The 22,577-nt window shown below is 36.4% G+C and overlaps 1 protein-coding gene across 4 annotated transcripts in view; it reads left to right on the forward strand.

Moving 5' to 3' along the window:
- The window catches only part of SESTD1 (SEC14 and spectrin domain containing 1), a 138,861-nt gene that overhangs the window by 102,982 nt on the left and 13,302 nt on the right, over positions 1 to 22,577 (forward strand). For all 4 annotated transcript variants that reach the window (XM_060152531.1, XM_060152533.1, XM_060152532.1 and 1 more), the window contains 5 exons: positions 1,104 to 1,315; positions 11,400 to 11,522; positions 19,746 to 19,940; positions 20,469 to 20,583; positions 22,039 to 22,198. In XM_060152531.1, the coding sequence (XP_060008514.1) occupies positions 1,104 to 1,315; positions 11,400 to 11,522; positions 19,746 to 19,940; positions 20,469 to 20,583; positions 22,039 to 22,198 (805 nt within the window). The remainder of the gene's footprint in view (positions 1 to 1,103; positions 1,316 to 11,399; positions 11,523 to 19,745; positions 19,941 to 20,468; positions 20,584 to 22,038; positions 22,199 to 22,577) is intronic.

Here is a 22,577-nt window from a genome sequence, read left to right on the forward strand (position 1 = left end):
AATGTTATTTTGTACCAGTAGTAAAGACTTTCTCCCTTTAATCATACATTTGTTACACACCAACATTTCTTTTAGGTGCTATGATTAAGGTTATGGATTAATAGTGAAATCCTACAACATAATGCTTAGTATTGATTAGTACTATCAGACAAAACATACTAATTAATACCATCAGACAGAAATCCCAGATTATAATTGTACTCTACAGAGAAATGGTTGGCACAATGTCCTGAGGATTGAATCCACCAATAACAAGAATGTGATAGATAGAAAGATAGTTAGGTCTAGAAAATATATATGCCATATATACTATATACTTACTATATAGTATGGCATATATAGTATATATGACACAGATCTTCCTCAACTTACAATGTGATTACATCCTGATAAACCCATCGTAAGTTGAAAATATCATGTTGAAATGCATTTAATACACCTAAAGTACCGAACATCATAGCCTAGCCTAGCCTACCTTAAACGTGCTCAGAACACTTACAGTAGACTACAGTTGGGCAAAATCATCTAAAACAAAGCCTATTTTATAATACAGTGTTTAATACCTCATGTAATTTATTGAATAATGTACTGAAAGTGAAAAACAGAACAGTTGTATGAGTACAGAATGGTTGTCAGTATATCAGTGTTTACCCTCATGATCATGTGGCTGACTAGGAGTTGCAGTTCACTGCTGCTGCCCAACATCGCGAAAGAGTATCGTACTGCATATTGCTAGCCCAGAAAAAGAAAAAAATCAAAATCTGAAGTACGGGTTCAACTGAATGCACCATCATAAAGTCGAAAAATTGTAAATCAAACCATCGTTAAATCGGGGACTGTCTGTATATGATAGAGCTATGATATACGACATAGTATATATCCATATGTATATGTATGCATGCAGTTTTCCTATTTATTTATATATAAATTGAGAAATTGCATTTTAGTACTTAAGACCTGGTAGGTAAATATATAGGCAGATACGTTCTAAAAATACATAGGCAGATACGTTCTAAAAATAAGGGATTAGAATTGAGAAGATTGAGAAGTAAGATTTATATTTCTTTATGGGTATTAATTGTAAGTATCTTTCGTTCTTAAAGGACATGAATTGTTATCCGAATTACAGCAGCGTCGATTTAATGGCTCAGATGGAGGGGTCTCGTGGTCTCCTATGGATGATGAACTACTAGCACAGCCACAGGTTATGAAATTATTAGATTCACTGCGAGAGCAATATACCCGCTACCAGGAAGTTTGTAGGCAACGTAGTAAGCGTACACAGTTAGAAGAGATTCAACAGAAGGTGATGCAGGTAGGTGTCTGATTCCAACATATTAAACTCTTTTTAAAATCTAAATTTTTTTATGTGTGTGTGTAATTTCTACTCTGTACCTGATTTTATACTATGCCTTATTTACATTATATAGAGAACTTTAGAAATGTCAAACCAGACTCTCAAACTATTTTTACAATTAGTATTTGCGTTTAAATTATATTATTTCTACAGTGATGACATTGAGCATTCAGCTCACTCTACCAGAATTTCAAAAATAACTAGCTGTTGGAAACATCACCTGTGGTCTCTGTATTCTTGTAATAAATAACATTTTATTGTTGACCTTAGATTTATATTAAATTTCTAATAACTTTGTTGTTGTTGTTAATTTGGGCATTATGAAGAGTTTTTCTGTCCTAGCAAAATGTTAATGTGTAATATAAGTAATTATAATATTGTTTCCTTATTTATGATACTGAAGAAAACTTCAAGTAGATTTAATTCTTATGAATTTTTAGTTCCTTTTAAAATTGATTTTTATAAGTAGGCTAAAAATGCTAAAAATCGATACTAAGGAAGACATTTCTGTATTTAGACTACATTCTGGATTTTGATCTGTTGAATTATTAAGAAGTAAATCTTAAATATTTCACTTTAAAAATCCAGATTAGAAGTGTCCCAAAGTTTTTAATCTAGATTCATTTATTAGATAAGTATTTGTTAAGTACTTATTATATAGAAGGCATTGTGCTTTTTCTACAGGATATAAAGGTAAACTTGGGTTTTGCTACATTAAACTTAAGAGGGGAGAGAAAGTGTTAGGTGTCACAAGGGAATGACTGAAGTGCTGTGGGCATTCAATGGAGGGATTATTCCCCTGGTTGCAAGTGATCTCGGAAGACTTAGTGGAAAGAGGTAGTGCTTGAGCTTGTCCCCAAGAATGTGTAAGATTTCACCAGGCACCTCCTTTAGGTTTTAAAGGAGAACTGGCATTCTGTGGAGGAGAAAGAATAGCATGAACAAACAATAACATGAAATCCCAAGTTCTACTGAAGAAAAAGGCAGCAGTAGGCACCAGGGAAAGTGTTTGGCCTTTGAGTCATGGAACATAGTGAGCATGCTCTGAATCCCAGTTCTTCCACTTATTTGCTGTGTGATTATGGTCACATTATTCACCCACCTGAGCCTCAGTTTGACTTCCTTCTTTCTTTATTCCCCTTCTTCTCTTTCTCTCTCTTCCTTCCTTCTTTCATTACATAAAACAGAGGTAACAGGAGCTCTTTTGAAAGGTTTGTTGAAAGAACCCAGCACTCAGCTAATGGAAGCTATTATATTTGTTCCCATTGAACTAGATTGTAGCCTAGAATTCTAATTCAGCTGTTGGAAAACTTGTTCTGTAAAGGGCCACATAGTAAATGTTCAGGCTTCTTGGACCATACAGTTTTTCTTGAACCTGTGGCTATTTAACTGCCATTGTAATGCATAGTCATTATGTAAACAAATGTGTTTGGCTGTTTCAGTAAAACTTTATTTATAAAAACAAGTGGTAGGCTAGAATTGGCCTGCAAGCTGTAGTTTGCTGACCCCTGACTAGAGCATCAGGGTGTCATGAGGAAAAAGGCTTGAAAGGAGGGAAGGAGTTGGATCATGGAAGATCTTGAATTCCAGGCAACAGGATTTAGGCTTTATCTCATGATAACTACATAGAAACTGAAGATTTCTGAGCATATGTTAATTATATATAATTTTTTCTACATAATATATTCATAAATTAAAGATAGCTTGTATTAAACTCAGGTAAACTTTAAATAGCTTGAGAGTATCTTTGAAAACCATAAAGATGAAATAGCATAGTGGTATACAAGTACCACAGTAACCTGGGTCCACTCTCTTCTGCCACTTTCAAGTTTGTTCTTGGGAAGGAAGTGTACTCCTCAATGCCCTAGCTTCCTCCTCAGTAAAGTGAGGAAAACAATAACAATAATAATAATAATACCTACTTAATAGGGCTGTTACAAAGATTAAGAAGATAATTTAAATAAAATGTTTAGCTTGGCATATACGAGTTTTTATTAGTATCATTTATTATTTGCTCACTCATTAAAGAAATGAGTATCTATCTACAATAGTGTGACATTGTGCTTGGTGGAATGTAATGGTGAGTAAAAACAGACAGGGTGTCCCGCCTTCTGGTGCATGGCTACATAACTACACAAATAGTTGTAAAATTGCAACCACTCAAGTCCCAAGGAGAGTGAAGGGAGGAAGCGTGAAAAGAAGATGATATCAGAGGTGAAGCATTTTTCTGGCTTGCAAGACTTAATGGATGATGGTGTTGTCTAATTAGGGAAATTGGGCAGGTTTGGGTTTACGTGCAGATGGAAAAGGTGTGGAAAATCAAGAGTTTGGTTTTAGACATGGTGAATTTCAGGAGACTTTGAGACATCTAAGAGAAGATATATAAAGGTAGTCCCAAACAGGTCCAGAAATGAGAAGTCTGGGCTGGTGACATACTTGTTTGTCATCTGTGTATGAATGGTAATTAAAGCATTGATGTGGGTGAGAATTTCCCAAGGAAAGAGCTGAGAGTAGACGAGAAGAGGGCTTTGTAACTGAGCTTTGAGAAGCTCCAGCATTTAATGACAAGATAGAGGAGCATACTTCTGAAGAGAAGGCAGTGGAGGATTGGCCAGAGATGAAGAAGGAAAGTGTGAACAGCTCTGTGTCGTGGAAGTCAAAAGAAGAAAGCATGTCAGGGGAGGAGTTGGGAACCCTGTCGAATGCTGCTGGAAGATTGAAAAAGAGGAAGAGTTAACATGTTCACTAAGAATCCACAAGGTCAAGGTCGTTGGTGATCCCAGGGTATGGAGTAGCAGGGCCAGTAGCACATTGGACTGAATTCAGGAATGAAAGTGAGGTGTGGTGAAGGAGACGTGGAGTGTAGGGAACTCGCTGAGAGTTTTGTCTCTGAAGGAAAGATGAGAAACAGAGCATTGCCTAGAAGTGAGGGTGTATTAATTTGCTAGGTCTGCTGTAACAAAGTACTACAGACTAGGGGACTTAACCATAGAAATGTATTTCCTCATTTTTTCTGGAGGCTAAAAGCCCAAGATCAAGGAGTTAGCAGGGTTGATTCCACCTGAGGGCAGTGAGGGAAGGATCTGTTCCAGGCCTCTCTCCTTGGCTTACTGATGCGTTCTCCCTATGTCTTCATATCATCTTCCCTCTATACCTGTCTGTGTCCAAATTTCCTCTCCTTTTAAGAACACCAGTCATATGAGATTAGGGCTCACTTTAATAACCTCATTTTAATTTAAGTGCCTCTTTAAAGACCCTGTCTTCAAATAAATATGGTTACATCCTAAAGCACTGGGAGTTAGGACTCCAGCATATGGGGAGTGTGGGGACACAATTCAGCCCACAGCTGGGGTCAAGTGTAGTTTATTTTTGTTAGTTTGTGTTTGTAATATGGAAAACTAAGAGGCTTAAATTCTAGGGGGAAAGTATATGTTTGGAAGGAGGAGTTGAACATGGAGGAGAGAATAATTAATACTATCAAGTTCGTGACAAGGTGGAAGTGAATGGACTCCAAAGCAGAGCTGAAGGGATTAGCTTTAGAATGGAGGAGGGAGAACTCTTCCTTTGTAACAGGAGGGAGATGGTAGGATGATCCAGAGTTGCCTCCATATATATAAGTCAGGCATCGAGAAGATGAAGTAGTTCTTGAGTGATTAGGTTTTTTTGATTGTTTTTTGTTTGTTTGTTTTTAAGTAAGACACAAAGGGAATCTCTTTGGTGGTGGAGGTTTGGAGGCAAGGCAGGGATGGGGAGGGCAGTGGTTAAAGAGGGTTAGAGGTTTAAATGGAGTGGAAATGATTCAAAATTTTCATTTTGGGGATTGGAAGAGTGAAATTACCATGGAAGTATAGATGTATTTTTTAGATAGTGCTGATCTTGAACTTATGGTGGAAACTTTCTGGCCTGTTATGTGACCCTGTCAATTCATGGCTGGCTGTTGATGTGCAGGCCCCAGAGAACGTGGGTGATGGGATTCCCCCAGCATTTGTGCTTTGCTATGTGACATCAGGGGCAAAGGAGTTAATGTATTGACATGCATTTTTGAAATGATGGACCAGCTCAACTGGATAAAGAATAAAGAAACTAGAGAAAGGAGATGGTGATGATACTTATAATGATGGTGGTGATGGTCATGAGATTATTGTTAAAAACAAATAAACCTCATTGCAATTCAATTTTCTTTATAAGCGTTACATGTGAATTGATTAGAGCATTAATATTCATCAGGTGATGGTTTCTACACTCTTTTTTTCACAGGTCACATTTTAGGGAAAGATCTCTTTCTCTTGCCAAAATGATTACTTAAGTTTAGCTATTTAGAAACATATATTGATCATGTCCACACACACAGAATATAAACTACCATCTTCAGTCTTGCAAATTTGGGGGAAAATGAAATTTTTTGATGTTTATATAAAGATAATCATAAAGTTGACTACCTCTGCTTGTGTAAAATTAATGAAAGTTGAAATTTTCCACATCTCTTTTTTTACTGATTTATCACTGAAAACAGAACATAATGAAAAAGAAACCAGTAGCTCTAATAGATAAACTATATGGTAATAACCATTGTAGTTGTCAGCCGTTTATTCCCCACAGTTCAAATCGGTAGCATTAGACTTCATGTGGAATGCAGAAGTTCTCCATGTTGCTGCCACTACATTTAAAAATCAGATTTCACGTACTTCTGGATAGGAGATGATGCCACTTCACTGAAATAAGCTATCGTTATTCTCATTATTTATTGTGGCAGTAATTTCTGCCAGCATTACAAATGTTATTTCTAGAATCATCCATGTGATTTTCTTCCTTTGTAGAAAGGAACCATAGATGCAAAATAGGATAACTCTGAGTTGCTAAAGTATACAGCTGGAGGCTGTGATCCCAGTTCACCATATTCTTTCTTCTGGTCAGATGCTTGACATCTGCTTGATATGCCCTTCTACCTGATTTGACCTAACATGCTTCTAGATATTCTCTCATGCAGTCTTTAGAAATCAGTCTGGCCAGGAAAAAATGATGGATAGTCACGTGCATTTTTGGCCTCTGCAAATATTTGTCATGGTGGATTCTAAGAGCACATCTCCAAGGTTATACTTTGCATATAAATGTAACCGTTTGAGAGGTCACATTGATATGGATTGTGCATGAAACTGTTTTTGCAGTAAGTTAATATTCAGATTGACTGATGAGCAAGATGTCCTGATTGAAATTAAGTTTTATAACCCACTTTGGCAAACCACCATCATTAATGCATTTAAATAGATTTATTTACTGGGGCATCAACCTCAATTTGCATCATTTTTATTAGAAATAGTCATACATTTATGGTGTTTACATTACTGATGTTGCATTCCAAGGGAAATTACTTTCAGCATACGTTAAAACTATATGTACACTTGACTGTGTAACTGTTTTTGTGTGTGTGTGTGCCAAGGAGATGTCTTTGCTTTATTTAAAATTTATTTTTAAATTTATAACTCCTTGAAAGTTCCCTGCTAATGAATTGTTTTTCCCCAGTTATCATGATTTATATTAACCTGCTTCTTTTGTTTCTATCGTTTAAAAGTTTTCTAGAGTTTCAAAGTTTAAATTTTAAATAATGTTGCCTTACGTTTTTAAAAATAATACATAACACATTAATTAGTTAAAATTTCTGAGTTATTTTCATTCTACCCTTATTTTTAGAATTTAGACATTTTTAGTGAAATAATTTATTATATTAATTGCTTAAATGCCATTGTATATGTTTCTATATTCATATTCGTAATACATAGTAATCAGTGAGAAGCAATTGAGTCCCCCAAAGGGAATGGAAACTTGTTTCAAAATGTTTACATGAGGTTTCTTAAAACTTACTCTTTTTATTTCCATTTTTTAAAAGCATAGACTAAAACACTTAGTTCGGGGATTAAAAAGCCTATGGGTTTTACTGTAAAATGCAGATGTGAGACATAGTTTATAAAGAGTGAATAAATAGAAGGAGCTAGGCTTTTTTCTTCAGAAAAAGTGGGGAAAGCAAAGAGGCTAACAACTATTGGTATCATCTACTGTGCTTAAGTGTCTTACGTATAATGACTGTATAATCCTGACAATAGCCCTATACAGTAGGTAGCATTAACACCATTTCAAAGGTGATGGACCAAAGTCTTTCAACTCCTAGGAGCAGAGCCAGAATTTCAGAGTCACGCCTAGTGCTTCCTTAAGACAGAACTGCTCATCTGTCTCTTTTGTGAAAGAGTGATACTTTCCACAGGCCAGCAGAGACAAACAGGATCCTAGTACCCTGCCCCTCCAAATATAGCTCATACCAAAGAGTAAAGCAGAAAAAGTGGAGATGTTGAGGAACAAAGCATTGTATTCTAAAGAGTACCTGGCAGTAGAGGTTTACAGATGAATTTAGGACTCTGAAAACAGAATTTAGCAAAGAAAATCGTAGCAGTTAGGCTATTCCAGTGAGTCAAAAATAATACTTGGACTTTTTTGGTTTTGAGTTTTTGCTCTTTAGTATTAAAACCTTGTAAAGAGAAGGTGGAAGCTAAGAATATATTAATATTTAAGATACTAGGACATAAATGGGCACACACATAAAGAGAGAAATCCCAAAAGATCATATACTGTTAGTAAGCAAACATTCGCAGTTTATTCGTTCTCACTAATATTTAGAAATACACCTGAAGAGATTTCAGTTTTAAACTTGGTGGAAGTATTTTAAAAGTAATAGCCATGTAGGGGGCAAAACTAAAAGCAGAAAGCCTGGTTTGGAGGCTACCACAAGGATCTAGGTAAGGCCTGAAGTAGGCTTAGAACAGGTTTATTTTGAAAGTCAAAACAGCAGGATTCCAGGGGTATCAGATATGCAGGGTGTAAAAGGAAAAAAAGGAGTCAAGAATGACTCTAAGGGTTTTTGGTTTGAGAATATTGCTCTAAATTATAACTCTAAAATGCATAATTTATAATAATGCTCTTTAAAGTACTCTCATTATGTAGGCAGTTTCAAAATTAAAAAGAAATAGTGAGAATAATCACAGGAATGTCATCTTTATTTGAATTTGTTTGACAACTAGAAATCAATAGTGTAAGTTCAAACAGATCAAAAGTATCCAACCCCTTGGAAATGAAAAATAACTCATTTTAAAAAATGGATCAACAGAAAAATAAACAGTTCAGTAGAAAACTTAAAACCAAAATCATCAAAATCTATAGCATGAGATGAGTCTTGAAAGATGAAAAAGAGGTCACGAAGAGAAGGGGCTGAAAAGATTTCAGGTAGGAGGACGATCCATGTCAAAGCAAGACTAATGAGAGAACATGGCGCCCTTGGGGAGCACTAAAAGTTCAACGTGGGCTCAGTTAAAGAAGGAAATGGTGAAGGATAGGCGGGGCCCCATCATCCATGGCATAGTATGGCCATGGTAGTATGGCCATAGTATGGCCATGGCCATAGTATAGCCACATTTCATCCCGAATGTAATGTAGAACCAGTATAGGATTTCTCACTGGGAGAAATATTTAAACAAAGATGAGTATTGGGTCCTCATGAAAAGATTTTTATTTAGTATGTAGTTCTGTTTTTCCCCTCTGGTTATTAAGAAAACAAGAAGTCTTGGTGTTTTTTTACCAATCTATGTAAGAAGATATAAAATCCAAAAGTAGATGACGTCTACGTTGTTTTCCAGGAAACTTTCCCCTAATTTTACTCAAAGTTACTATCATTCACGTAGGAACTTACCAACATTCTTATGATCTAACCAATTTTTTCCTTAGTTACTGTTTCTAACCCACTTTTGTAATAAATATAAATGATTTCAAATTAAATGTAATCATTGCTGCATTATTTTGGTTGACTACCCATCTCATCTCTTACATTAAGCTTGAAGTAGACTGAGGGCAAGAACCCCATTTCCAGAGTTTGTTTTGGAAATGACAAAATACATTTGTTGTTAGAAAGAGATACTGTTTCTCCCAGAGCCCCCACATGGGTGTTTCTTAATAAATTGCACTGAGAATCTCAGAAAACAAAAATAAAATAAAATAAAGTAAAAGCAGTAGTCAGTTTATATACCTTGCAAAGGTTATTCTCAGTTAAAACTTTCATGACTTGGACGTTTCAAATGGAGACAAGTGTTTTAAAAATTACAAGAGTAATTTTATAATGTATACTATTAGCAATTAACATTGTATCATCATTGGACCCAAGATCTCTATTGAAAATGTTTTCTAGGAAAGCAATAGAGAATTAGAGAAGAATCCTGTTGCATAACTGCTATATATATATGTTCATCTTAAAATTATTTAGATGCTCAACAGTAGAGAATTGGAGTTGTGAAAGCAGGTATAATAGTTACTTGAGGTAGGACGTTGCTTACTTAGCTCTTAGTCGGGTGGGTTGGTTGGTTGTTTGGACAGATGAGAGGGTGTGAAAGAGGGAGGCAGGCAAGGAGGCTGGCCTTCTTAAAAAAGGGGTTTCGAGCCATTAAAATGATAATAACTGTAGCCACAAGGAAGTGAAAAACATAGGATACAATTACTTGTACTCTGACAATCGGCTGCAGCACTTATATCTGGAGTAACATATGAAAATGCAGTGCATGTGAAAAATTAATGGAAGGAAACACACATGATTTTTCCCTTTGAGGTGGTACTTTTACATGATTATTTAAATTACATAAACTCTTAGATTTTAAATATATTTTACCCTGGTAATAACTATGGAATGCACTGTGGGTCTGTGATAAGGTAAGCCTGTCTATCCACTGAGTCTCTAATATTATGCTGCACAGACATCCTCATTCACTTCTTGGGACCTATCCTAAGTTTAGATTTAAGGCATATCCTAAGTTTAGCTGTTGTTGACTTCCTGATTGTAATTTAGCTTGATAAATAATAATTCAGCTTGGTAAAGCAGGGCAATATTTTTTACTGTTAGAATTACTTCACTGTATCTGTGTAGTTTTAGAGTATATATGTTTGTGGGTAGAGAAAACAAAAACCCTTTCTTCTGCATGAGAATTTGATCTTTGCTTAACTATCTAGGTCTGTTCCCTTGAAAACCTGATAAAAATGCCAACTGTGTTACCAGGCGACATTGCTTGTAGTAAAAATTATTCTGGCTCTGGACTGGGAGAACTCTTAATACTTGATGGAAGGCATAACTTCGGGCATCTTGGAGCTCAGTGACTTTTATAATGGGCATGATGCTTGTGTGGTGTGAGGTTTTGATGCCAGAGTGTCTCCCATATCTGTCTCATATGGATCTCATCTCCTGAACTGTTGGACTGCTTCAGGGACCCGGCAGAAGAGAAACACCCAGTCCTGCTACCCTGGCAGACTGTAGTCCCTTCCCTTCATCCTTCTGAGTAGACTTGGTGCCAGGGGGACTTCAGATGGTCTCGTGGGTCTGAATGTTTGGCTGATCCTAAGAAGACCCCCTAGAGGGTACTGCAGTAGTATAATTCTACAGTTTTTAATTTTCTTTTCCAAGTGAGAAAAATAGTATTTTAACTTTATATCAGTTAATTGATTCTGGTTTATGAGTGCTTTGGAAGGAACTTTAGAGTATGAGTCAGGACGCGTGGCTTTTCGTCCTAGTTTTTTAATAATGAATTATGTTACCTGGAACAAGTCACTTAATCTCTCTGAAACTCAGTTTTCTTAAGTATTAGATAAGAAATTTGACCAATGTCATTTCTGGTGTCCCTTCCAATTCTAAATCCTATAGTTCTCTAATTTTCTTATCATCATAAGTTAATTTTTAAGCCTCTCTTATGGGAGCATGTCATATTTCTTTTAGCCTGGCAGGTGATCAGATAGCTGAAAGCCTAAGGTGCTGTAGTGTACATTTTATCAAATTTAGGTTTTGGAAAAGTTGTCACATTATGGCTGTATAGTTCCAGAAGAAACGTTTACTGCCTATACAATAGAATTTAAATAATTTAAATTAAAAATACTTGAGGAACTTTGGGAAGGGAAAACCAATTAGAATGAAAGTTTGAAAAGTTTTTGATTATTTTAAAATTTTCATCTCAACTTCCATTCATAGGTTGTGAACTGGCTTGAAGGGCCTGGATCAGAACAGCTGAGAGCCCAGTGGGGGATTGGAGACTCCATTCGGGCTTCCCAAGCCCTACAGCAGAAGCATGAAGAGATCGAGAGCCAGCACAGTGTGAGAGGCTTTTTCCTCTGCAAGTTACAGAGCTATTATTAATGTGCATAATTAATAGCATGTGTGGTACTAAGTGATAAGTTGCTGTACACCTTGGTTTAGGGGCATAAAGTACGGTATGTTTAATGGCTATCAAGTACATTTTGACCACTTAGTACATATTCATTAGAAGTTTGGTTTTGGTTTTGTCTCCAGTATAGCTTAATTATATATTTTTATAGAAACACAATTCATGTGAAATTTTAAAAACTACTGTAACAGAAGAAAGAGTGATAGTACAAAAATACAATCTTTATCTAGTCTTGAATTTAAAAAGTATAATCTCAGGAACAGGAGTTGTAAGTTAAATACAAAGTATTCAGGGTTTTTTTCAGCATAAAAGGAAAAACCATTATGTTGGAACCTGTGAAATGCATAAAATGTATAGATTTTTCAATTATGGAATTTCATATTTAAGTCTCTTACAAGTACTAACTAGGAAAATTGCAAAGATAATATATATACAGTTGGCCCCTCCGTATCCACAGGTTCCACGCACATCCAAGGATTCAACCAACCAGAGATTGAAAATATTCAGAAAAAAATATTCCATGAGGTTCTAAAAGGCAAAACTTGAATTGTGCTGTTTTAACCAATAGGTGGCACTGCATTGTCACCTTGAGAATAGGTTGTTTGCTGCAGGACGCGTGTATCAGCTTATGATTTTTAAGATGTTCTAATATTTTATTAAAAGCTTTCTTTTCTCTTTGTAAATAAAAGTCAACACTTTAAAGCCTATTTTGGAATTGTTCAGGTCTTATGAAACTATAATGACAAATTTCTAGTGTATTGATTGCTTAATATGGGTAGAATTTGGAGAAACTTTTAATGTACCATTTTGTATTAAAGCACTCTGTCAAGTATTAAATTTTAGATTCTTTATAAAACCATACTTTAGAAATAAAGCTAAAAATAAACCCAAATTGATTAGGATATTCAATGCTAATATATAGAAAATGAAAATGCTACTAATATATAGTTCTTTGTCAAGGAGTGGCAATGAGAAGTTTACTTGGTTTTTGAATAGTAGGTAAGCACAACAGAAAGAATATTAAGGTGTATGAAAATGATTATAATAACTTAAAATAATTTTTAAAGTATTTTAGTCCAGTAATCTTACTTTAGCTTTTAGGTGGAGGTAGGTGAGTGGTAGGAAAAGCACATAATAGGAAGGTGCAGAAGCATAACTCTCTGAAGCTTTAGGATTCTGTCAGTGTCTCCCCATCCCACAGTGCTGACTTCTGGTCTCCGAAGAAAATACTGGTGTGTTGTGCCTTATAGTAAGCAAAACAGGTCTGCATAAAGACTCAAGACCCCATTTCTTCCTAAGGTATTAGCCTAAGTGTGTTGGCAGTGTTTCTTTCCTCCTAGATTGAGATTCCTATATCATAGTATAAAATATAAATACCCATCATTTCACCAACTGTGCATCACCACCAATTCACATACATTTCCAGTGTCAGTCCTGATGACTGCTTTTTCCTTGTATGTGAACATCCAGGTTCATTTCTTATCTACCATCTTAATCCAAATCCCGTATCTTGGTGGTGGATTGTTTTTTTAAGTTTGTTTTTGTTTCTGTGCGTGTGTGTGTGTGTGTGTGTGTGTGTGTGTGTGTGTGTGTGTTCGTTGGGGGGGGCTAGAAATAATCATTTTCTATACAGTTAAATGTTTATAAGAGGTAAACCAGAGAATGACCATAACTGAACTGAATGCAGCCTGTTCATCTGAGGTTCTATAAATTTTATGTTCCCCAATTTCCTAGGAAGGAACATTTTGATTAAAGTGTGTGTGTGTGTGTGTGTGTGTGTGTGTGTGTGTGTGTGTATGTATATGATTTTTTTCCCCACATCCCAGAGAGACTGATTATTTCTCTATGACAACATCAGTTCTAATTTCAGGTGTTAATTTCATGAGACATACGAGTTCTTAAATTGTTTGCATCTCTGGTCTGGTTATTAGGGCCTATAGTTTGCAAGTTTAAACGAGGAAAAAAAAATCAGCTTGAGGATGGTAGTTCTTAACCCTTAATGGTCATGAGAGTCACCTGATGTGTTTGTTAAAAGGCCTGTGGCAGAACCCCACCCCCACAGACTCTGATTTGGTAGGTTGGGGGGCGCTTAGGTATTTTTAATAAGCACCCCAGGTGATCTGATGTAGAGAGTTCTCACTGCAAGAAATAATATCTCAGGTCTTTTATCCTTTAGTTTACTAACTTCTCTCTGAATCACTGTTATTACTTCTTCAAAGAATTAGACCAACTTATTTAGAGCATTAACTAAATTTGTAAGTAAGTACTATAGATAAGACTGTGAAATCCCTTTCTATTTAGAACACAACAGTGATCATCTTCTCAGGCAATATTTTCTGCTTTAAATCAGTCAGTCTCCATTAACCTTTATAATCACTGTGTGGTTAGAAAGTATTTTACATAAATTGGGACGTGAGCATGGCTGGAATTTGGAATCCCTGGCACCAATCCCCCAAGGACACGGAAGGACAGCTGTAGAGAACAGGTTTTCTCAACCTTGGCATTACTGATTTATTTATTGATAAATCTTTGTTGTAAGGACTGTCCTGTGATCGTAGGTATTTAGCAGTATCATTGGCCTCTACCCACTAGGTGCAGTAGCATCCCTCCCTCACAGTTGTGACAGCCAAAAATGTCTCTAAATATTGCAAAATGTTCCCTAGGGAGCAAAATTGCCACCAGTTGAACATACTGCTATAAAGAAAGAAAAGGATTCTGAGAGATTAAGTGACTTGATGAAGATCACACCCTTAAGGAAGGAAAAAGACAGACCTTGAGTCTGTCTTTCAAGTCTGGTGTTTTTTGCATTATGTATGACTACATCATCTCTGTAATCATACTCAAAAATTCCATAGTAGTTCAGGCAATATGACAGATTAGAGAAACCCAAGTTTTAGGTACAGGGCATAAGAGAGACCACATTTGGAACAGTACCTGTTACCTACCTAATTTAATGTCAACAAATCTACAATACCTAATATAAAAAGTGTTTTATGTGTTCACTCAGTACATGCTAGTAGGGCACATACTAAATGTCACTTGTTCTGGGCTCTTGAGAATATAGCACTGTCTTATCATACGGAACTTACATTCAAGTTGAGGAAAGAGGGAGTGGAGAGCAGAATAGGTAAGGCTTTCCGGAAGGGCCTCTCTGAGGAGATGACATTTAATCAGAGACCTTGAAATGATATGAAGGAGTAATCCAAGCAAAGGGCAATTCAGATCGAGGACACAGCAGTAGAAACACTCTGTGGCAGGAGCGTACTTGCCATGATAGAGGAACAGCAGGTATGTTGGCAGTGTTGGAGTGCAGTGAGCAAGATAGGGAGTCAGGGGCCAAAACATGTCATGTGATTTTAGCCCAGAAAAAGGAACTTGAAGTTTGTTTTAAATATTATGTGAAATCATTGGAGAAGTATTTGAGCAGATAATTGATTTATGTTTTTAAAAGATCACCAGCTATTGTATAGGGGATAGGGAGCAGGGACACACAGTGAAATAGGAAGACAGGAAGCTAACAGAATGGAGGCAGCAGAAGTGATGAGAAGTTGTCAGGCTTACGAGGTTGAGCCGGCAGGACTGGCTCTTGGAGGAGTCATGTGTTTAGCCTTAATGACTATTCAGGTGGGGAAAACTGAGAGGAGTAGGTTTGGGAGGCTGGAGAATCAGTATCTGTGGGGGCAGGTTAGTCATCCAAATGAAGATAGCTGTTAGATAGTTGGGTATCAGTATCTTGGGAAGAGGTCAGGGTTGAAGATATTATTAGTCTATAGATGTTACTTAAAGGCGTGGGACAAGATGAAATCATCCAAACCCAATGAGTATTGGTTTAGAAGAAAAGAGCCTTTGGAAAGCTGAACCCTGGGTCACTCCTAAATTTAGAGGGCAAGGAGAGGAAGGAGAGCCAGCAGAAGAGGCCGAAAAGGATCTTTGTGGCTCAGGAAAGAAGTGAAAAAGGAGGGAGAGGTGGTCACCTTTGTTAAAATCAACTGAGAGGTCCAATAAGATAAAGACTGAGATTTTTTTGATAAGAGTGGGAAGGACAAAATCCTGATCAGAGTGAATTAAAAAAAGAATAGGAAATAAGATAGAGTGAGTATAACGATCTCCTTTAAGGGAAGGTTTTTTATCTTTAATTTACATATATTAAAATCCACATATCTTAAGTATATATTTTGTTTTTTAGTAGAAGTTGCAGTTTATTTGTACACTGATGGGAATAATCCATTTGAAAAGAGAAGATAATTGCAAGAGCAAAGCCTTGCATAGGCAGCAGAGGTTAGTCTGTAGAGTGCAGTGGAGTAGTTGGCCTTAGAATCAGGCAGAGTTCCTTCATTATTTTAGCAGAGAGGGCAGAGCCTAGGGCTACAGAAGCGGGGAAGGTCATAGATTTGTCTGTGAGAGGATGAAAGAGTTCTCTTCTGATGGCGTCATAGTGAATTATGAAGTTGGATTTTTGGCTAGAGTGAGGAGGTGAAAGGGAGTTGGATATTTAAGAAGTGAAAAAAACATATAAGAATAGGGAGGTGAAATAACTAGAGAAATACAATAGGGTTTCTGAAGGCCCATTTGAGGTTATTTGGTCACAACTTTAAAAAGACACCTATCCACATAGTTGATTTGATCCAGCCACCTTCAGCTGCTGGAGGCACACAGCAGGAAGAGAAACCAGGTCAGAGGTTTTGTTTGTTCAAATAGAAGTACAGTTAATACACAATATTATATAAGTCTCAGGTGTACAATATAGTGATTCACAGTTTTTAAAGGTTATACTCCATTTATAGCTATTATAAAATATTGGCTATATTCCCCATGTTGTACAGTATATCCTTGTGGCTTACTTTATACCTAATAGTTTGTACCTCTTAATCCCCACCCCCTGTCTTGCCCTCCCCCACTGGTAACCACTAGTTTGTTCTCTATATCTGTGAGTTTGCATCTTTTTTATTATATTTTCTAGTTTGTTTTATTTTTTTAGATTCCACATTTATATGGATTATCATACAGTATCATATAGATTTATCTTTTTCTGACTTATTTCACATAGCATAATGTCCTCTAAGTCCATTCATTTTGCTAAAAATGTCAACATTTTGTTCTGGATTATCATACAGTATCATATAGATTTATCTTTTTCTGACTTATTTCACATAGCATAATGTCCTCTAAGTCCATTCATTTTGCTAAAAATGTCAACATTTTGTTCTTTTTTGTTCAACATTAAGTTCTGACTTATTTCACATAGCATAATGTCCTCTAAGTCCATTCATTTTGCTAAAAATGTCAACATTTTGTTCTTTTTTATGGCTGAGTAGTAGTCCATTGTGTGTCTGTGTGTGTGTATGTGTGTGTGTGTGTATCCCACATCTTCTTTATCCATTTATTTGTATATGGACACTTAGATTGCTTTTATATTTTAGCTATTGTAAATAATGCTGCTATGAACATTGGGGTACATGTATCTTTTTGAATTAGCGTTTTGGGGGTTTTTTTGGGTATAAACCCAGGAGTAGAATTGCTGGTTCATATGTTAGTTCTATTTTTAGTTTTTCAATAAACCTTCATACTCTTTTCCACAGTGGCTACACCAATTTACATTCCCACCAATAGTGTACAAGGGTTCCCTTTTCTCCACATCCTTGCCAACATTTGTTGTTTGTGTTCCTTTTGATGACAGCCATTCTGACAGGTGTGAGGTGACAGGTGTGAGGTGGTATCTCACGGTGGTTTTGATTTACGTTTCCCTGACGATTAGTGATGTTGAGAATCTTTTCATGTACCTGTTGGCCATCTGTATGTCTTCTTTGGAAAAATGTCTGTTCAGGTCTTCTGCCCATTTTTTTAATCAGGCTGTTTATTTTTTTGATGTTGAGTTATATTGGCTGTTTATGTAGTTTGCATATTAACCCCTTATTTTTCATATCATTTCCAAATACTTTCTCCCATTCAGTAGGTTGTATTTTTTGTTGGTTTCCTTTTTTGTGAAAAAGCTTTTATGTTTCATTAGGTCCCATTTGTTTATTTTTGCTTTTATTTCCTTTGCTTTAGGAAACAGATCCAAAAAAATATTGCTGCGATTCATGTCAAAGAGTGTTCTGCCTGTGTTTTCCTCTAGGAGTTTTATAGTATCCGGTCTTACATTTAGGTCGTTAATCCATTTTGAGTTTATTTTTGTATATGGTGTTAGAGAATGTTCTAATTTTATTCTTTTACATGTAGCTGTCTAGTTCTCCCAGCACCACTTATTGAAGAGACCATCTTTTCTCCATCATGTATTCTTGTCTCCTTTGTCATAGATTGACCACAAGTGCATGAGTTTATTTCTGGGCTCTCTATTCTGTTCCATTGATCTATGGGTCTTTTTTTGTGCCAGTACCGTACTGTTTTAATTACTGTAGCTTTGCATTCTGAAGTCAGGGAGGCTGATTTCTCCAGCTCTGTTTTTCTTTCCCAAGATTGTTTTGGCTGTTTGGGTTCTTTTGTGTTTCCATACAAATTTTAAAATTATTTGTTCTAGTTCTGTGAAAAATCCCATTGGTACTTTGATAGGGATTGCACTGAATCTGTAGGTTGCCTTGGGTAGTATGGTCATTTAAACAATATTGATTCTTCCAATCCAAGAATATGGTACATCTTTCCATCTGTGTCATCTTCAACTTCTTTCTTCAGTGTCTTATAGTTTTCCGAGTACAGGTCTGTTACCTCCTTAGGTAGGTTTATTCATAGGTATTTTATTCTTTTTGATACAATGGTAAATGGGATTGTTTCCTTAATTTCTCTTTCCGATAGTTTGTTTTCAGTGTATAGAAGTACAACAGATTTCTGTAATCAATTTCATATCTTGCAACTTTACTGAATTCATTGATGAGCTCTAGTAGTTTTCTGGTGGTGTCCTTAGGATAGTCTATGTATAGTATCATGTCACCTGCAAACAGTGACAGTTTTACTTCTTCTTTTCCAATTTGGATTCCTTTTATTTCTTTTTCTTCTCTGATTGCTGTGGCTAGGACTTCCAAACTGTTTTGAATATAAGTGGTGAGAATGAGCATCCTTGTCTTGTTCTTGATCTCAGAGGAAATGCTTTCAGCTTTTCACCATTGAGTATGATGTTAGCTGTGAGTTTTTCATATGCTGAGGTTTGTCTCCTCTATGCCCACTTTCTGGAGAGTTTTTCTCATAAATGGATGCTTTTTCTGCATCTGTTCTTCTTTTTTGACGGGTGAATCTGATGGAAGGAAGGAGAGCAGGGCATGAGCATGGGTTGTGCCCTGGGAGGTGGTTATAGCCTCTGACAAAGGGTAGAAGGGAGGACCTGAGGCTCCTGAGTGCTGGACAGTAGAACATGCTGAGATCAATGGATTGGTGGACCTCATGGGGCTGTAGGAGCAGGCATACTCAAGGATGTGAATTGGAGAGTCAGCAACTGGTGATCAGAGAATGGGATTCTTGAAATTAAGATTCGGGGGCTGTATAGTAGTATATGATAATGACAGAATTTTGTGTCTGTTAGAGTAGGTAGCTGAGGTGGGGTGAGGACAGGATAGTTGGAAGTGAGGGAGGGAGTCAAGGAACTAAGACTTAGTTCAGTGTTGATTGGATGTCTACACAGTGGAAGTCAGGAAGAAGGCTGGCACTGAGAAGAAGTTCAGGGAAGTCTGCTAGCTCTGAGATGAGGCCCTGCAACAGAAAACGTTGGCAGGATGTAATCCGACTACATGCATTTCATTGGAGATGTGGTTTTTGAGAGAAGGAGCAGAAGAAATGGTTTGGAAAGAGTAATGAGGAGTGAGGCAGCCATCTCCCCCACTTCCAGGCTTGTGGTAGGTTGGCTGTACAAGCAAAAACAGCCATCAGAAGGGCTGCAGAGCTAACTGCTTCCTCTGAGGGTGACAGGTTTCACACACAACAGGGAAGAGAAGGGGACATTTAGAGGCCAGGATGAGCAAATAGATCCTGCTATTGGCAGGAGTGAATTCCAGGGATCGCAGTGGAAGGATTTGGGCACTGGGGACTTTTCGTCCTCAATTTAAATAATTTTGCTTTAGAAAACTCTCATATATGTTACTTAGTATATCTGGAGATATTGTAAAATGTAAGGTGTTCTTCAGGAACTGATTTGATCCTTAATTTACTTTACAACCTCTATATTACAGGAATGGTTTGCAGTTTATGTGGAACTTAATCAGCAAATTGCAGCACTCTTAAATGCTGGGGATGAGGAAGATCTTGTGGAACTGAAGTCGCTGCAGCAACAACTTAGTGATGTTTGTTATCGACAGGCCAGTCAGCTGGAATTTAGGCAGAATCTCTTACAAGCAGCTCTTGAATTTCATGGTGTTGCCCAAGATGTAAGTGTCTACTCTGATTGCTTTTCTTTTCTTCAAATTATCTGAATACTTATCTGCACATCATTTTTGCAGGTTTGCATGTCTCCTAATTATTTTTCTGGAACAGTAAAATTTACTGGTGGGGGAAATAAGATACACTTCTTTGATTTTTTTAAAAATTTTAAGTCATTCTGCATGCAACTAAACTTTTTTTTTTTTTTTGTCTAAATAGAGTGTCCCAACCTCTTAGATATATTTCATTTGGATAGTTTTTTCAGTCTTCATGCTTTATAACATAGATTGAAATGGAAGTTTCAATACTTTTTAACATTCTGCTGACCTGGACATACTTTGTCTTCCTGGTGCATGCATCTGTGTGTTCTGTCATTCAGATAACATGTATTCTAATTATTTGTCCTTGTCTTTTAACAGCAGAGTCTTTTTCAAGTATAATTGTGATAACCTCATTAGATATAAACCTCATTAATCATTAAACACTTTAGATGCTGATTACATCAGGGTTATCTCTTTGGTGTCCCTCTGCTTTAGTTGTCTCAGCAGTTGGATGGCTTATTAGGGATGTTGTGCGTAGATGTAGCACCAGCTGATGGAGCATCGATTCAGCAAACTTTAAAACTGCTTGAAGAGAAGCTGAAAAGTGTTGGTAAGCAGATTTTAAAAATGCTGAAACATAAGGGTTCTTTTTTTAAAAACTATCACTACCATGGTTAGACAAGTCAACTTATACTGATCTAATTATAATTATTAACAGGGACCATAGGAAAAATTGGTATAAAAAAGGCTTTATCCCCTTAAAGGGTGTAATTTATGCTACAGTGTTTATTTTTCATTGTTGGTCAGTCACCCTTCCTTCACAGGGCTTTTAGCCTTTCTTGTTTACGCAGCCGAATCTACAGGTGCTATGTCTTGCATATTCTATGAACAGTTATTTGTAGTGCATGCATAAACTGTAATTAGCTGTGAAATGTTCTGTGGTAAACCCTGTATGCCCCAAACTGTGTTTTATGCAATGATTTTTGTTGTTGCTATATCCTAACCTTGTGAAAAAATAGTTGGTTTGGTTCTGTGCATTTGTTTCTCCAAACTGGGAATACTGCCGAGGTTACATAACTCTCCAAGGAGAGGATGGTCCAGTTTCATTAAGCTAGTACCCTTACTTGACACCAAGGCTTTTTACATTTTACTACAGTAGGAAATACAGTGAATTTCCCTAAGACGTGACTGGGAGAGGTGGATAGTGGATGTGAAAATGGGAGGGGAGTTGTATTGAGTGGGACAGGAGGGCAAAGGAGAATGGAGGAGAGGAAAGCAGTAACTTAAGGCAGAGATTTAGTGGAAAATGGTGACATGTGATTGAACCAATTTAATTAATTTTGAAAAGGACTTGAGGGAATGGGTTTGAAAAATCACGTTTGTATTGGCATTTTACTTGCTTACAGTCTTCATTATTTTTAACAGATGATATGAGGAATACATGTTTAGTATTTAATATGCCAAATGAAATTTATTTCAAAATGTCACAAGTTTTCTTAAACCATATTTTTCTTTTAAAAATGCTAAAAGAATTCTGGTATATGTACCTAATTTAGAGTCTTGTAAACATATCCTAAGTGTTGCTTCTCGTTGGGTGTAAGCTGGACAGCGCCTATACTCAAAATGTTCAGTGTCCTTTTACAGTGAGAATACATTGCTTGAATGTTTTAATGTCTTGTAACTCATATATTTTTTGAACAGAATATTTGCCTTGTTCTCCTAAAAATTGGACTACATAAAAACAGAAAGGAAAAAATTGAAAATCTTATCAAAATAGAAATTCTCACACTTCCTATTTGCAGTTTTGAAAAGTAATTGTTATCTATGGAAATTCACCTTTTGGAAATTCTCTTTAGGGAGAATTTGAATGAGAGGGAGCTCCAGTTTGAGCCACATTTAAAGGGGTTTTATTGATCGAAATATTCAGAGGGCTCCATCCCAAAGTAGTTTAATGTACAAAGTTGTTATACTTGGAATCCAAGTACAGTATCTGCTGAGAGGATTTACTTAAGGGAGGGAAAGCTTCTCTGGTTTAAGAGATTAAATATAATAACTTTTGTTTTAGATGTAGGATTGCAAGGTTTGCGTGAAAAGGGTCAAGGTCTTCTGGATCAGATCTCCAATCAGGCATCCTGGGCCTATGGAAAGGATGTAACCATTGAAAATAAAGAAAATGTGGACCACATACAAGGAGTGATGGAAGATATGCAGCTTAGGAAACAAAGGCAAAGTTTGACTGTTCATGTTAATTTTTGCTAAGACAACCTAATATTAATTAAAATGAAAAGTGATGTAATTATATTTTCCATACAAAGTAAAAATTCTTACCTGTTATATAGTAGGCATGTAGTAGGTTTTTGGTGAATGTAATGATTATTGTATATAATTGTACTAACAAATAATGGCAGTTTGTTCACTTAATGGGTACATTTTCCCTTTTTACTCAGTGGTAAAATTTTCGGTTCCACTCAAGTACATCACATTCCATATCCCCAGTGTAGCCTATGACTCGTCTATCTTTTAAGAAAACTCTTTTTGGAGAATTTTGCTTTTCCATTTTCATTTAGTTTAGAGTTGCTATTAAATCTGTCATTTACATTGATG

The sequence above is a fragment of the Lagenorhynchus albirostris genome, chromosome 6 (assembly GCF_949774975.1).
Source record: "Lagenorhynchus albirostris chromosome 6, mLagAlb1.1, whole genome shotgun sequence".
In the NCBI taxonomy this organism is placed as follows: Eukaryota; Metazoa; Chordata; class Mammalia; order Artiodactyla; family Delphinidae; genus Lagenorhynchus; species Lagenorhynchus albirostris.